The sequence below is a fragment of the Rhinopithecus roxellana genome, chromosome 5 (genome assembly GCF_007565055.1).
Source record: "Rhinopithecus roxellana isolate Shanxi Qingling chromosome 5, ASM756505v1, whole genome shotgun sequence".
NCBI lineage: Eukaryota > Metazoa > Chordata > Mammalia > Primates > Cercopithecidae > Rhinopithecus > Rhinopithecus roxellana.
In genome coordinates, this window is record NC_044553.1 from 107,619,038 (window position 1) to 107,636,988 (window position 17,951).

Below are 17,951 nucleotides of genomic sequence, written 5' to 3' on the forward strand. Positions count from 1 at the left end.
CCTTGTGATCCGCCCGTCTTGGCCTCCCAAAGTGCTGGGATTACAGGCTTGAGCCACTGCGCCCGGCCTCTATGATTTTTAAAAACACAAAAGATGCCGGGCACGGTGGCTCACGCCTGTAATCCCAGGACTTTGGGAGGCTGAGGCAGGTGGATCATGAGGTCAGGCGATGGAGACCGTCCTGGCTAACATGATGAAACCCTGTCTCTATTAAAAATACAAAAAATTAACCGGGTGTGGTGGCATGTGCCTGTAGTCCCAGCTACTTGGGAGTCTGGGCCAGGAGAATTGCTTGAACCCGGGAGGCGGAGGTGGCAGTGAGCAGAGATTGCCTCACTGCACTCCAGCCTGGGCGACAAAGCAAGACTCCATCTCAAAAACAAAAACAAAAGCAAAAACAAAAAAACAAAAAGCCCACAGAACATTTGTCATGTTGATTTGTGGTGCTATACTATGTCCTTATACTTGGTCTGTTTCTGTACTCTTTTTTTAAATTTAATATGTTGATTTGTTTATTGCTGTGCCAATTCTCTACTCTTAATTGAGACAATTTTCCTCTCATTTTACTTCTTTTACAGTTCTTTTAATTGCATTTAAAAAAACTCATGAGATTTACCCTTTTAATAAATTTTGAAGCATATGGTACAGTATTGTTAATTATAAGTACAATGTTGAAAAGTGGATCTCTAGAACTTTTTAATTTTGCATGGTTGAAACTTTATACCCATTGAACAGTAACTCTTCATTTCCTCATCACCCCAGTCCCTGGCAACACTATTCTACTTTGTGCTTCAATGAGTCAGTCTATGTTAGATACCTCATGTAAGTGGAACCATGCAGTATTTGTCTTTTGTGAGTGGCTTGTTTCACATAGCCTAATGTCCTCAAGATTCATCCATGTTGTGGCATGTGATAGGCTTTCCTTCTTTTTAATGGCTCCATAGCATTTCATTGTGTGTATACCACATGTTGTTTATCCATTCATCCGTTGATGGACATTTGGGTTGCTTCCATTGTCTTGGCTATTGCAAACATCTCTTTGCGAGATCCTGATTTCAATTCTTTTGGATAAATACCAAGAAGTTGGATTGTTGGATCATATAGTATTTCTATGTTCTTTCACAACTTTTAATTTTTTTTAAATTTTTTTTGAGAAAGAGTTTCACTCTGTCATCCAGCCTGGAGTGCAGTAGCACAATCTCAGCTGTCATCTCTGCCTCCCGGGTTCAAGCAATACTGGTGCCTCAGCCTCCTGAGTACCTGAGACTACAGGTATGTGACACCACACCCAGCTAGTTTTTTGTATTTTAGTAGAGATGGGGTTTTGCCATGTTGCCCAGGCTGGTCTCAAACTCTTGAGCTCAGGAAATCTACCCACCTCAGCCTCCCAAAGTGCTAGGATTATAGACATGAGCCACCACACCCGACCTCCCTTGGCTCTTACAGATAATTATGCCACTATATGAACTTTAGAATCATTAGTTATGTTTCAAAAAATGTTTCTTTGGGGATTTTGATGGGACTTGCTGTAAACTTATAGATAATCTTGGAGAGAAGTAGCATTTTACAGTATTGAGTCTACTCATTCAGGGCTATAGTTGTTTCTTCATCTATTCAAGTATATTTTAGGCCCCTTAGTAAAGTTTTGTAACTTAATAATAAGCTTCATTTCTTTTCACGTCTGTACCTACATCTATCTATGTACTTTTTACTTGTAATTCTCCCTCTTCTCTGTAGTATTCTGAATTAAGTCATTGGTGGAAAGTCTAGGAGACCAGTTAAACCAAACTGTACTCATAATTGACTCTTTGCTATTTTCTTGGATTCGAAACCTTATGACTTGGCCAAGTGTGTTCGTATGACTTTGTTTTCTATGAATGGAGGTTCCATAAAACCTTATGCAAGGTTTCTTGGGAGTTACCGCCAGTCTGCCTGACATACAAGCAAGTCAGCATTCACTCATGAGCGCTTCTTCTTCTTCTTCTTCTTCTTTTTTTTTTTCCTGAGACAGAGTCTTGCTCTGTTGCCCAGGCTGGAGTGCAGTGGTGCAATCTTGGCTCACTTCAACCTCCGCCTCCTGGGTTCAAGTGATTCTCCTGCTTTAGCCTCCCGAGTAGCTGGGATTACAGATGTGTACCATCACACCTGGCTAATTTTTGTATTTTTAGTAGATGGGGTTTAGGCTCAAGTGGGGTCCCTGCTGTGTAAGTTAGAAAACAGAATAATATAATTGATATTTAGCCAACTTATTTAAATTCAGGACTGATAAAATTTCAGATATAATACTGAGCTTAAAAGCCATCTCGACAAAACCTTCTTAAGGTGGAAAGGCATGTATGTGTCAACTGATTTTCATATAAACTTGTCTTTTTTTTTTTTTTTTAGTGCAGTCATTCCAAAGCAAAGCATTTTTGGGTAGCATTGGTCTTTATGAAGAGCTTAGAAGATGACTCTGGATTTGGGAGGCTGAGGTGGGTGTATCACCTGAGGTTAGGAGTTCAAGACCAACCTGGCCAACATGGCAAAACCCTGTCTCTGCTAAAAATACAAAAGTTAGTTGGGCATGGTGGCAGGCACCTGTAATCCCAGTTACTCAGGAGGCTGAAGCAGGAGAATTACTTGAACCCAGGAGGGGGAGGTTGCAGTGAGCTGAGATTACGCCAAGATTGAAACTCTCTCTCAATTAAAAAAAAAAAAAAAGATGACTCTGGAATAACTGGGGAAGCTTTGGGATATTTCTACCACATTCGTCTAAATTTATTGTGTGTGTGTTTTTTTTTGTTTTGTTTTGTTTTGTTTTTAACATCTAGACCTCAAGAAACACTCGTTCAGATGAAGACAAAGATGGCAACTGGGATGCTTGGGGCGACTGGAGTGACTGCTCCCGGACCTGCGGGGGAGGAGCGTCATATTCTCTGCGGAGGTGTTTGACCGGAAGGTCAGTGGTGGCCTCACTTGCTCCTGCATGTGGAATGTGTCAGTGCCTCTGGATGGGTGGAGAGGAGAGATAACTTTATTTGGCTTTGGAATGTACTGTGATAATGGTATAACATTTGCTTTGTCTAAATATGAATCAACCTCAGGTTCACATATTTCAGCAGCAATGATCCCGTTTGCGTGGGTGTGGCCATGTTGCACACAGGACCCACAAGCACCAGACACTTTGGGCTTTGAGGAAAGGAAATCCTGGCACCTTAAGTCACTGATTTAAAGTTGTCAAGAGTTGGGGCAAGAGGTCAAGTCTTCTGAGTTCTGCCCTTGGGTTGCTGCAACTTAATCCAGTCCTTGTTCATCTATTCTGAGCAACCTATTGATTAAGAACATGATGCAAGTTCTGTTTTCACATTTTAGATATGTTTATGTTAAATAGCATTTACAAAAATGTAAAATCAGCTTATTTTTAAAAACCTGTAAATTTGTAATAAGCCTGTGCTTATCATTGTTTTTGAGACACTGGAAGGTAATTCTTTATGGAACAGTTTAATTCCCAGTCAAGGATTTTGCATCAACTCTTAGGTAAGACAGAGACCCAGATTGATGGAATCTGACGTTCTAGTCATGTACAAAAGAAGAGTCCAAGATTATGTCTGTCATCTTCAGATTTGGGATACTGTTAGGTAAAAGAGTAAATTGGCCTTTGCCAATTAGCTTCAAGATATAGAGTAGAAATGCAGGGAGAGCATATTTTGGCTCGAGCTTGTATTTCATTGAGGTCACTGTTTTACCATACATTAAACAGTGACCAAGTATGTCCTCCAGTTTTCTTGAGACAATGCAGAGCAGGGCAGATGAGAGACTGTACATGTGGCCTTTGAGAAGGAAGACTCACTGGTCTACTCCAGGAAGGCATGGGAAGGCTGCTGGAGGTACTGTAGTAGCATTCCCCTAGGGTGAGTTCTAACTCAGAGCATGGAAGCTTCAGTAAAGTATTGTAGAACTAAGTCCAGAGATTTTCTTGCAAAGACAAAGTGTTACGTCTGCCTTCCCATATTTCCACCTTGGTGAGGAGATACAGGCCCTGGTACTCTGTGTCATGCTGTGTGGAAGAATGATGGAGTATCATGTTGTATTGGGATATATTTATTCTGCCAAGGAGGCTGCAATAGGAGAGCTACACCCTGTGGGCAAGGGGAGGGGGCTTTTATTTATTTATTTTTTTTGAGATAGAGTCTCACTCTGTTGCCCAGACTGGACTGCAGTGGCGGGATCTGGGTTCACTGAAACCTCTGCCTCCCAGGTTCACGCAATTCTTCTGCCTCAGTCTCCCAAGTAACTGGGATTACAGGCACCTGCCACCATGCCTGGCTAATTTTTGTATTTTTAGTAGAGATGGGTTTTCACCATGTTGGCCAGGATGGTCTTGAACTCCTGACCTGAATGATCCATCTGCCTTGACCTCCCAAAGTACTGCGATTACAGGCGTGAGCCACCATGCCCAGCCAGGGGGCTTCTTATGTAAAGGGTAAGTTCTTTCCCACTGCTGGCCAGCCACATGGGGGAGAAGTTTCCAGCCTGGAAATGAGTGGGGAAGGGAGAACTTTGGCATCTCTTTCCAAACTTCAAGTCTGAGAAGTCTGAATAATTTGCAATTAGTGGTAGGGTTAGAGTGGGAAAGGAATAGAATTTATTTGCATTGGTCTTTTTGTTTTTCTAGTACATACTTGCGTTTGTTAAAAACAATTTAGAGGACTATATTAAGGACCATGAATAACCACTTTCATCCTATTGTCATACAACTAAAATGTTCATATATTTATTATTTGGTTTATTTTAAAAATTTCTTTGGTTTTGCTTGGAACATAATTTTGCCAAGTGATATATCTCCAGAATGCTTGTGAGTTTCTGTCTTCTGTTTCCTAACTGGGCCCTGCTGCTGATGAAAAAGGCTGCAGGTAAGGAAGGGCAGTTGCTCAACTTCTTCCATCTTTTCCATTTGTATTCAGAAGGGGAGACTTGGGTAAAAGGAAAGGAAAGGGAGGCAGGAGAGTTCTTAGTTCACTTTATTGTTGAGAGCAGGTATTGGTGCTCTCTGTTTGGCAAGTGTCTTAAGCTGACTGTTGTGAGCACTTTGATGGATTTTCTGAGAACTTGCCTTTGCCCTCCCAAATTCCCTGGGATTTCTTGCCTCCAATTCCCTTGAAATGTGCTATTCACAACACTTTGTCTTGGTAATATTGCTCTTTCCTCAGCTCTGGGCCTGCTAGACATGCCCCCAGCTTCTCCCTATTTACATGTGCTAACCCCTCTGTGGCCATCCTGGTAAGTTCCTAAGACAACCACATGCTGGCACTCATGCACGTGCCCACATCTGGTTCACAGGAAACCCTCATGTAAAGTTTGCTAAACAAACTCTTCAAGTCCAGGGAGCCAGTGCTGCAACACCTACTCTGCTTACATGGGCTGCTGCAGCTGTTCTCTCAGCCCTTAAATTTCTCAGGTGTGAATTAAATACCAACCGACTGTTGGTGACACATATTGAACTCTTCAAGTGGTATCCTTAAAATTTCTTCCTCTTGATTTGGGGTTAGCAGACTGAAGCCCTCATCCCTTCTCCTTGATGGAGTAGAATGAGAGGTAGGCTCATAGCATACCTTTCTCAGTGAAATCTTCAGAAGTTCTTCCTGTAAGTCTCTGGCTCCAGATCCTTTTAATTCCCTTGATGTGGGTAAGGAGTTTAACTCCAGTGAATTAAACTAGCACATATCCTGCCTTCAAGGTTCTTACATCTAAAGAGACAAACAATAAACAAGTAAACAATCAAATTATATATAATTAAAAATCATGTCACTGGCCAGGCACGGTGGCTTACACCTGTAATCCCAGCACTTTGGGAGGCCGAGGCAGGAGGATCACCTGAGGTTGGGAGTTTGAGACCAGCCTGACCAACATGGAGAAAACCCATCTCTACTAAAAATACAAAATTAGCTGGGTGTGGCAGTGCCTGCCTGTAATTCCAGCTACTTGGTAGGCTGAGGCAGGAGAATTGCTTGAACCCGGGAGGCGGAGGTTTCAGTGAGCCAAGATTATGCCATTGTACTCCAGCCTGGGCAACAAGAGTGAAACTCTGTCTCAAAAAATATAAATATATTGTGTTAAGGCGATGCATAAAATGGTCAGGGAAGCCCTCTGTGCTGGGGCATGTTTATGCTGAGACCTTACTGCTAAGAAGAAATCAGTTATGTGATGGGAAGGGTTATGAGACCAAAAGAGTTCAAATAGTGGGAGCAGCATATGAAATATCCTGAAGCAGGAAGTGAAAACAGCCTTTTATGCCTGGCGAACAATTGGATAAGAGTGAGCAGAATGGGCAGTCCCCTGTTGACTGCCACTGCAGACAGAGCCTTGGTGGGCACAGAGTCAGCCAGCATCCCACCCTGGGCTAACACTGTGCAGAGAACAGTGGATCCTGCCCCACCCTGAGCAACCACTCCTGCTTGTGGGGCACACAGAAGGCACTCAGACCTGCACCTGCCAGTGCCCTGCCCCCAAGCCAACACCACCTCCAGCATGACTGTACACACAGTCACCAACAGGGACCTCTCACCCACCCCCAGCTGCATTGCCTCCACCACTGTGGTGAATGCCTACAGGGAGGCAGGACCCCCCGCACCTGCTAGCACTCCACTGTAGCTGCCACTACCTCTGCTGCTGGTATGTGCAAATGAGGATGGATCCCGCTGTCATCGTGCTATGAAATGCTTTGGCTGACATGAGCCATCAGAGTGTAATGACCAGCAGTCCAAAAACACCTTGGCCCCCCAGTGCAGTGGATTCCTAACATCAAGGAGCCAGAGAACAAAATGGGGGCCCAATACAAGTACCCCAGAATTAGAACATCCAGTCCAGGTATTGGGAGCTGAGTGTTGGCCCCCTAAAATCTTTAATAAATGAAGCCAGTTGGCCGAATCCACCTTTATACTAGAATCAAGCCCTCAAGGTCATCCAAAAAAAAAAAAAAAAAAAAAAAAGATAAAATTATGCAAAAAGTCAGCAACCTAGGCCGGGCGCGGTGGCTCAAGCCTGTAATCCCAGCACTTTGGGAGGCCGAGACGGGCGGATCACGAGGTCAGGAGATCAAGACCATCCTGGCTAACCCGGTGAAACCCCGTCTCTACTAAAAAATACAAAAAACTAGCCGGGCGAGGTGGCGGGCGCCTGTAGTCCCAGCTACTCGGGAGGCTGAGGCAGGAGAATGGCGTAAACCCGGGAGGCGGAGCTTGCAGTGAGCTGAGATCCGGCCACTGCACTCAGCCCGGGAGACAGAGCGAGACTCCGTCTCAAAAAAAAAAAAAAAAAAAAAAAAAAAAAAGTCAGCAACCTCAAGGATTAAAGAAAGATAAGCCCACAAAGATGAGAAAGAATCAGCACAAGAACCCTGACAATTCAAAAAGCCAGAGTGCCTTCTTTCTAATAAATGACCACTTTGCCTCTCCAGCAAGGGTTCTGAACCAGGTTGAGGTGGATGAAGTGACAGAAACAGAGTTCAGAATATGGACAGAAATGAAGATCTTTGAGCTATAGCAGTATGTTGAAACCCAGTCCAAGGAAGCTAAAAATCATTATAAAACAATACTGGAACTGGCAGACCAAATAGTCAGTATAGAAAAGTATGTAACTGAACTGAGAGAGCTGAAAAACATCCTACAAGAATTTTATAATGCAATTGCCAAGTATTAATAGCAGAATAGAACAAGCAGAGGAAAGAATCTCAGAGCTTGAAGACTGGCTTTCTGAAATAAGACAGACAAGAATAGAGAAAAAAAGAGTGAAAGGAATGAACAAAACCTCTGAGAAATATGGGATTATGTAAAGAAACCAAATGTATGACTTATTGGTGTTCCTGAAAAAGAGGGGGATAAATGGAACCAACTTGGAAAACATTTTTCAGGATATCATCCATGAGAACTTCATGGATGAACCCAACTACCTAGAAAGGCCAACATTGAAATTCAGGAAATGCAGAGAACCCCAGTAAAATATTTCCCAAGATCATCCCAAGAGATATAGCCATTAGATCCTCCAAGGTTGAAACAAGAGAAAAAATGTTAAAGACAGAGAGAAAGGTCAGGTCATCTACAAAGGGAAGTCCATTGACTACCTGCAGACTTCTCAGCTGAAACCTTACAAGTGAGAAGAGATTCTGGCCCAGTATTCAACTTTCTTAAAGTAAATTCCAACCCAGAATTTCATATCCAGCCAAATTAAGCTTCGTAAGTGAACAATAAATAAGATCCTTTTCAGACAAGCAAATGTTGAGAGAATTTGTTACCATCAGACCTGCCTTATAAGAGCTCCTGAAGGAAGCACTAAATATGGAAAGGAAAGACCATTACCAGCCACTACAAAAACATACTGAAGAACATAGACCAGTGACAGTATAAAGCAGCCACATAAACAAGTCTGCAAAATAACCAGCTAACATCATACTGACAAGATCAAATCCACACATGTCAATACTAACCTTGAATGTAAGTGGGCTAAATGCCCCAATTAAAAGACACAGAGTAGCAAGCTGGTTAAAGAACCAAGACCCATTGGTATGCTTGTCTTCAAGAGACCCACCTCACATGCAGTGACGCACATAGGCTCAAATGAAGGGATGGAGAAAAATTTACCAAACAAATGGAAAACAGATAAAAGCAGAAGTTTCAATCCTAGTTTCAGACAAAACAGACTTTAAACCAGAAAAATTTTAAAAGATGAAGGGTGTTACATAGTGGTAATGGGTTCAATTCAGCAAGAAGACCAAACTGTCCTAAATATATATGCACTCAACACAGCAGCACCCAGATTCATGAAACAAGTTCTTAGAGACCTTCAAAGAGATTTAGACTCCCTCAGAGTAATAATAAAAGACTTTAACACCTAACTGACAATATTAGACAGATCATTAAGACAGAAAATTAACAAAGATATTCAGGACCTGAACTCAGCACTGGATCAAATGAACCTGATAGACATCTACAGAACTCTCTACCCCAGAACAGCAGAATATACATTCTTCTCATTACTACATGGCACTTACTCTAAAATTGATCACCTAATTGGAAGTAAAACACTCCTCAGCAAATGCAAAAGAACTGAAATCATAAAAATCAATCTCTCAGACCACAGCACAATCAAATTAGAAATCAAGACTAAGAAAATCACTTGAAACCATACAGTCATATGAAAATTGAATAACCTGCTTCTGAATGACTTTGGGGTAAATAATGAATTTAGGGCAGAAATCAAGAGGTTATTTGAAACTAATGAGAACAAAGATATAACATGCCAGAATTTCTGGGACATGGCTAAGGTGATGTTAAAAGGGAAATTTATAGCACTAAATGCCCACATCAAAAAGTCAGAAAGATCTCAATTTAGCAACCTAACATCACAATAAAAAGAACTAGAGAACCAAGAGCAAACCAATCCCAAAGCTAGCAGAAGACAAGAAATAGATCAGAGCTGAACTGAAGGAGACTGAGACACAAAAAAACATTCAAAAGATCAATGAGCCGGGTGTGGTGGCTCACGCCTGTAATCCCAGCACTTTGGGAGGCGGAGGCGGGTGGATCACCTGAGGTCTGGAGTTTGAGACCAGCCTGACCAACATGGAGAAACCCCATCTCTACTAAAAATACAAAATTAGCTGGGCGTGGTGGCACATGCCTGTCATCCCAGCTACTCGGGAGGCTGAAGCAGGAGAATCACTTGAACCTGGGGTGAGGGGTTTGCGGTGAGCTGAGACTGTGCCGTTGCATTCCAGCCTGGGCAATAAGAGCAAAACTCGATCTCAAACAAACAAACAAACAAAAAAAAACAATGAATTCAGGAACTGGGTTTTTGAAAAAAATTAATAAAATAGATAGACTGCTAGCTAGACTAATAAAAAGGCAAAGAGAGAAGATGGAAATAAACACAATCAGAAATGATAAAGGACATATTGCCACTGATACCACAGAAATACAACCATCAGAGAATATTATGAGCACATCAATGCACATAAGCTAGAAAATCTAGAAGAAATAGATAAATTCCTGGACGCATACATCCTCTGAAGACTGAAGAAATCGAATCCAGGAAGAAATCAAATCCCTGAGCAGACCAATAATGAGCTCTGAAACTGAATCGGTAATAAATAGCCTACCAGCCAAAAAAGCCCAGGATGAGATGGATTCACAGCTGAATTCTACCAGAGGTACAAGGAACAGCTACTACCATTCCTGTAGAAACTATTCCAAAAAACTGAGGAGGAGGACTCCTCCCTAACTCACTCTATAAGGCCAGCATCATCCTGATACCAAAATCTGGCGGAGACACAATAAAGAAAGAAGACTTTGGGCCAATACTTTTGATAAACATTGATGCGGTAATCCTCAACAAAATACTGACAAACTGAATCCAACAACACATCAAAAAGTTTATCTACCACAGTGAAGTAAGCTATATCCCTGGGATGCAAGTTTGAGTCAACATATACAAATGAATAAACATGACTCATTATTTAAACAGAACTAGGCTGGGTGCGGTGGCTCACGCCTGTAATCCCAGTACTTTTGGAAGCTGAGGTGGGCAGATCTCGAAGTCAGGAGATTGAGACCATCCTGTGGTCTCACTGTGAAACACTGTGAAACTCTGTCTCCACTAAAAATACAAAAAAATTAGCCAGGCAGGGTGGCACGCGCCTGTAATCCCAGATATTTGGAAGGCTGAGGCAGGAGAATTGCTTGAACTCAGGAGGCGGGGGTTGCGGTGAGCCGAGATCGTGCCATTGCACTCCAGCTTGGGTGACAGAGCAAGACTGTCTCTGGGAGGCTGAGACAGGTGGATTACCTGAGGTCAGGAGTTCAAGACCAGCCTGGCCAACAGGGTGAAACCCTGTCTTTATTAAAAATACAAAAAATTAGACAGGTCCAGTGGCACACACCTGTAATCCCAGCTACTCAGAAGGCTGAGGCAGGAGACTCGCTTGAACCCGGGAGGCAGAGGTTGCTGTGAGCTGAGATTGTGCTACTGTACTCCAGCCTGGGCGACAGAGCAAGACTTTGTCTCCAAAACAAAACAAAACAAAAACAAAAACAAAACAAAAGACAGAACTAAAGACAAAAACCACATGATTATCTTAATAGATGCAGAGAAGGCTTTTCATAAAATTCCACACTTCTTCATGTTAAAAACTCTCAATAAGGCTTGGCATGGTGGCTCATGCCTGTAATCCCAGCACTTTGGGAGGCTGAGACAGACAGGTGGATCCCCTGAGGTCGAGAATTCAAGACCACCTGACCAACATGATGAAACCCTGTCTCCATTAAAAATACAAAAATTAGCTGGGCGTGGTGGTGGGCGCCTATAATCCCAGCTACTTGGAAGGCTGAGGCAGGATGATCACTTGAACGCAGGAGGCAGAGGTTGCAGTGAGCCGAGATTGTGCCTTGCAGCCTGGGCAACAAGAGTGAAACTCCATCTCAAAAAAACAAAAACAAAAACAAAAACAAAAACAATCAAACAAACAAAAAAACCTCTCAATTAAATAGGTATTCCAGGAACATACATCAAAATAATAAGAGCCATCTATGACAAACCCACAGTCAACATCATACTGAATGGATGAAAGCTGGAAGCATTCCCCTTGAAAACCAGCACAAGACAAGGATGACCTCTCTCACTACTCCTGTTCAGCATAGTGCTGGAAGTTTTGGATGAGGCAGTCAGGCAAGATAAAGAAATAAAGAGCATTTAAATAGGAAGAGAGGAAGTTAAACTGTCCCTGTTGGCAGATGACATATCCTTTATCTGGAAAACCCCATAGTCTCAGGCCAAAAGCTCCCTAAGCTGATAACTTCAGCAAAGTCTCAGGATATAAAATCAATGTGCAAAAATCATTAATATTCTTATACATCAGCAGTCAAGCCAAGAGCCAAATCAGGAAGACAATCCCATTCACAGTTGTCACACACACAAAATAAAATACCTAGGAATACAGCCAACCAGGGAGGTGGAATATTTCTACAAGGAGAACTACAAAACACCACTTGAAGAAATCAGAGATGACACAAACAAGTGGAATAACATCCTATGCTCATGGATAGAAAGAATCAATATTGTTAAAATGGCCATGCTGCCCAAAGCAATTTATAGATTCAATGCTATTTCTATTCAAGTAACATTGAAATTCTTTACAGAACTAGAAAAAAAAAAACTACTTCAACATCCATGTGGAACCAAAAAAGAGCCTGAATAGCCAAGGCAATCCTAAACAAAAAGAACGAAGCAGGAGGCGTCATGCTACCTGACTTAAAACTATACTTCAGGGCTACAGTAACCAAAACATCATGATACTGTTGCAAAAACAGACACATATGCTAATAGAACAAAATAGAGAACCTAGAAGTAAGGCCACACACCTACAACTTCTGATCTTCACAAACCTGATAAAAACAAGCAATGGAGAAAGGATTTCCTATTCGATAATTGGTGCTGGGATAATTGGGTAGCCATACGTAGAAGATTGAAACTGGATCCATTGTATACATCATATACAAAAATTAACTCAAGATGGATTAAAGACTAAAATATAAAACCCAAAATATAAATACCCTGGAAGACAACCTAGGCAATACCATTATGGACATTGGAATGGGCAAAGATTTCATGATGAAGACACCAAAAGCAGTTTCAATAAAAGCAAAAATTGAAAAATAAGATGTAATTAAACTAGTAGGTTTCTGCACAGCAAAATAAACTATCAATAGAGCGAAAAGACAGCCTATAGAATGGAAGAAAAATTTTGCAAATTATGTATCTGACAAAGGAACTTAAATTTACAAGAAAAAAACCAAACAACTCCATTAAAAGTGGGCAAAGGACATGAACAGTTTTCAAGAGAAGACATGTGGCCAAAAATCATACGAAAAAAAGCTCATCATTGATCATTAGAGGAATAAAAATCAAAACCACAACGAGATACCATGTCACACCATTCAGAGTAGCTGTTACTAAAAAGTCAATGCATAACAGATGCTGGTAAGGTTGTGGAGAAAAAGGAACATTTATGCACTGTTGGTGGGAGTGTAAATTAGTTCACCCTTTGTGGAAGACAGTGTAGTGACTGCTCAGAGACCTAAAAACAGAAATCCCGTTAGACCCAAAAATCCCATTACTAGGTATATATGAAAAGTAATATAAATCATTTGATTATAAAGACACTTGCATGTATGTGTTCACTGCAGCACTATTCACAATAGCAAAGACATGGAATCAACCTAAATTCCCATCACTTGTATACTGGGGCCAGGCATGGTGGCTCACGCCTGTAATCCCAGCACTTTGGGAGGCTGAGGTGGGTGGATCACTTGAGGTCAGGAGTTCAAGACCAGCCTGGCCAACATGGTGAAACCCCATCTCTACTAAAAATACAAAAATTAGCCAGGCGTGGTGGCGGGTGCCTGTAATTCCAGCTGCTCAGGAGGCTGAAGCAGGAGAATCTCTTGAATACGGGAGGTAGAGGTTGCAGTGAGCAGATATCGTGCCACTGCGCCCCAGCCTTGGAGACAGAGTAAGACTCCTCAAAAAAAAAAAAAAAAAAAAAAATGTAGACTGGATAAAGAAAATGTGGTACATATGCACCATGGAATACTATGCAGCCATAAAAAGAATGAGATCATGTCTTGTGCAGGAACATGGATGAAGCTGGAGGCCATTATCTTTAGCAAACCAATGCAGGAACAGAAAACCAAATACCACATGTTATGACTTAAAAGTGGAAGCTAAACTATGAGAACACATGGACACATACAGGGGAACAACATTCACTGGGACATATTGGTGGGTGGAAGGTGAGAGGAGGTAGAGGATCAGGAAAAATAACTAATGAGTACTAGACTTAATACTTGGGTGACAAAATAATCTGTCCAACAAACCTCCATGGCACAAGTTTACCTATATAACAAACCTGCACATGTACCTCTGAACTTAATATAAAAGAAAGAACAATGGATAACATATATATACACACACACACACATATACATATATATACATATACACACGTGCACGCACACACATATATATATTATATATATACTGTTTAGCACAATAATGTTTTCTGGAGTTTAAATGTATGTAGAACTTTAAAAACATGGAAACAATAATATAGAATTTGGAAGAAAGCAAATGAATTTAAAGTGTTCAAATGTCCTTGAATTGTTCAGAAAAATGTAAAAATAGACAATTAACCTTCAACTTTTAAAAGTCTGGGATGCACGTTAAATTTCTAAGGTTACCATTAAAAGCAAAATAAAAGAATGTATAACTGTTCAGATATCACAAGGGCAAATAGAATCTTGCTAAAATACATGATTGATCCAAAAAGGTTCAAGAAAGGAGAGGAAAAAGAACATAGCGCAATTGTGACAAATTGTAAAATGGTAGATTTGAACCTCAGAATATATATTTTACATTAGATGTAAATGGACTAATTACTTCGGTTAAAAGACAAAAGATTGTTAGACTTTTAATCTAATAAAAATTATGTGGTTTACTAGAGTCAAACCTTAAATACAAGGACACTGAAAGACTGAAAATAAAAGCATGGAAAAAAGCTATAATGTGAACCAAAATGAAAAGAAAATTGGTGTACCTGTACTAATATCAGACAAAGTGAATTTAAAGGAAGAAGCATTAGCAGAAATAGAGGGATCATGAAAATATAATATATTAAAACATGGGGATACATCTAAATTCACCCTTATACAGAAGTTTAATAGCCCTGAATACACATACTAGAAAAGAAAAATTGGTTGAAAAGAAACAGTAGTATAAGCTGCCATTTAAGAAGTTAAAAAAAAGCAAATTTTAAAAGTATCTGCATATATACTCTGTGTGTGTGTGTGTGTGTGTGTGTGTGTGTGTGTGTGTGTGTCTCCACATTTCTTTACTTCAAATATCAGGGATCTGGATTAGAGTCAAAGTTTGATCAAGTCCCTTGTTAATCCAGTTATGGCTGCCTATGGGAAAAATGCCCTTCTTCTGCCTAAAGAGTTGCTGCTTTAGACCGATTGCAGCTTTATGTTGTTGTGGAGACTGAATAGGAAGCTGCAGTTGAAGGCATTCACAAGAAGAAACATTGCCTTTCTGTCAGTGAATCTCATTTTTTATTATTTTGTGACTTTCCTTCATTGGAGATAGTTTCTGGAGTGTCTGCATTTTATTTGATCTCTTCAGAATACCCTATCCCATGCAGGCACTGAGTGTTTTACAGGGACCCTCATTGAGTAGGACCTTATGTGCCCTTATACTTTTGTCTTAGCTAACTGCCCGAATGCCATTGATTGGCAGGAATTGGCTATATCATCTGCCACTCTAATATAGTGGGAATTGGTGGATTCTCCTGTGGATCTCTTCTACTTACTTCAAAGGCAGGCTTCTCCTTTATGTAGAGTGAATAGTTTATGTACTCTCTTTTAATTCAGTCTTGGTAACCCTATGTATAGCAATAATCACCTAAAGTTTCTGCCTTGTGTATAGCTTCTAAGAATTTCCAGGTATGATACAGAGTTATTCACTTATTAACATACTTAGTCATTTCAATGGGAATTTGTAAGGGGGAAGTTCAATATATGTGCTCAGATTACCATCTCTATTTAAAATCTTCTTTCCTCCTCTCTCCATTTTCCTTAAATTTTTTGCCCTGAAATTTTACCTCTGCTAATTTGGAAATTATACACATATCCTGTTTTTATTTTACTGATGATTAAATTTATACTTAAAAACCACATTTTAACAATTACTTTATAACTATCTTGTCAATAGTAATTTCTTTTGATGTCTCCTTATGTAAGAGGATGACTACTTAGGCTTTTTTTCTTTATTCCCATTTCTTGAGTTTATTCTTAGAATTTGGGATTTTATCTTCAGTTTATTGGCAGTTTTTTTCTTTATATCTTTTTTCATAGTAATAAATCAAAGTATGGTTGAAACTTAATTGTGTGTGTGCACACATTATTTCAACGCTCATTGTCTATCTTAATTGTGTGTGTGCACACAAGCAGCATTATTTCAATGCTGATTGTCAATTGCTGCTTTGAGTCCCCATTTCTTCCTTTGAGCGTTCAGTTCTTCAGGTTGAATGATAGCTTTGTTGGCAGAGATATATTTTGAGCTATGCTTCTGGAATTTTAGTGTGCATATGAATCACCTAGGGATCTTGTTAAAATGTAAACTTTGATTCAGTAAATCTGGAGTGAGGCCCAAGAGTTTTGATTTCTAACAGATTCCCAGGTGATGTCAGTGCTGCCTGTCCATGGACACTTCAAGCAGCAAAATTTTATAGACTTTTTAATTTTGGGAAAAAGTTGTAGGTCTTATACTTTATGAGTTCTTATATATCTGCAAATGACTTTTTCTTGCTTTCACACATAAACAGTGAATGGCTTATTTGAATATAAAATTCCTAAGATACAACCTTTTCCTTTTAGACTTGATAGTTCCTTTTCCATAAAGCTTGGTATATGATGTTGCTTATAGACCTCCCAGGCCAGCTGGTTTTTTTTTGGAGATAACCTATTTTTTAGATAAACTGTCTGCCCATAGGAGTCTTTATTTTTTCTCTCAAGTTCAAGAGTTTTACAAGGCTGTGTCTAGCTGTCAGTGCCATATTACTTATTTTACCCTGGCACACGGTGACCAACTTTTTGGTACAGATTTAGATCCTTCTTTATGGTAGGCAGATTTTTCTTCTATTATATTATTCACTCTTGGTTCTTACCCATTTGTTCTGGCCTTTTCTTTATGAACACCAGTAATTTCTGTCTGTCTTCCACATTTGTCATGTTCTTTTTAATGACTTTCCTCTTTTTTTTTTTCTTTTCCTGTGCATGTAGGGGTGATTTTCAAGTTCTCTGTCAATTGAACTTTTTTTCTTCTTTTGAGACAGAGACTCGCTCTGTCACCCAAGCTTGAGTACAGTGGTGCGGTCTCAGCTCACTGCAACCTCTGCCTCCTAGGTTCAAGTGATTCTTCGGCCTCAGCCTCCCACGTAACTGGAAATACAGACGTGTGCCACCACACCCGGCTAATTTTTGTATTTTTAGTAGAGATGGGCTTTCACCGCGTTGGCTAGGCTGGTCTCAAACTCCTGATCACAAGTTATCTGCCCGCCTCAGCCTCCCAAAGTGCTGGGATTACAAGTGTGTACCACCATACCCATCTAATTTTTGTATTTTTAGCAGAGATGGGGTTTTACCATCTTGGCCAGGCTGGTCTCAAACTCCGGACCTCAAGTAATCCGCAGGCCTCGGATTCCCAAAATGTTGGGATTACAAGCATGAGCCACCACACCTGGCCTGAACTTTTTTTCTGATCTGTTAACTTCTAGTGGGGTTCTTTGTTTATTTTTATTTTTTATGTGTACATAGGTATATATATTTATGTGGAATGTGAGATATTTTGATATAGTAATACAATGCATAATAATCACAGCAGGGTAAATGGGGTATTCATACCTTCAAGGATTTATCATTTCTTTGTGTTATATACGTTCCAGTTATACTCTTTTAGTTATTTTAAAATGTACAATAAGTGGTTGTTGACTGAAATCACCCTATTGTGCTATCAAATACTAGATCTTATTCATTCCATTGAACTATATTTTTGTACCTAACCTAGTGATGTTTTAAATACTGCTGTGGCATTATTTATTACGTAACATTCTTTCCTTCACTTGAAACCTGCACCTTTTATGTCTATTGTTTTAACCACCTATGTCTTTTCCTGTATTTTTTTTTTTTTGTCTATTTTTAGTGTGATATCTGGCTAATTCTTACTTATTCTTCTCTTTTAGGAAGCCTATCTTGACTGGTTAAACTTTGGTCTTCCTGTTTTGTGCTTCCTTGCATTCATTATAGTACTAAAATTGTTGGCAAACTTAGGACCTCTTTTAGAGAAAGGAGAATGACTTCATCATTCCA

The 17,951-nt window shown here is 40.2% G+C and overlaps 1 protein-coding gene across 5 annotated transcripts in view; it reads left to right on the forward strand.

Moving 5' to 3' along the window:
• Positions 1-17,951, forward strand: part of ADAMTSL3 (ADAMTS like 3) — a 421,728-nt gene that overhangs the window by 115,738 nt on the left and 288,039 nt on the right. For all 5 annotated transcript variants that reach the window (XM_030931695.1, XM_030931696.1, XM_030931693.1 and 2 more), the window contains exon 4: positions 2,811-2,938. In XM_030931695.1, coding sequence (XP_030787555.1) covers positions 2,811-2,938 — 128 coding nt within the window. The remainder of the gene's footprint in view (positions 1-2,810; positions 2,939-17,951) is intronic.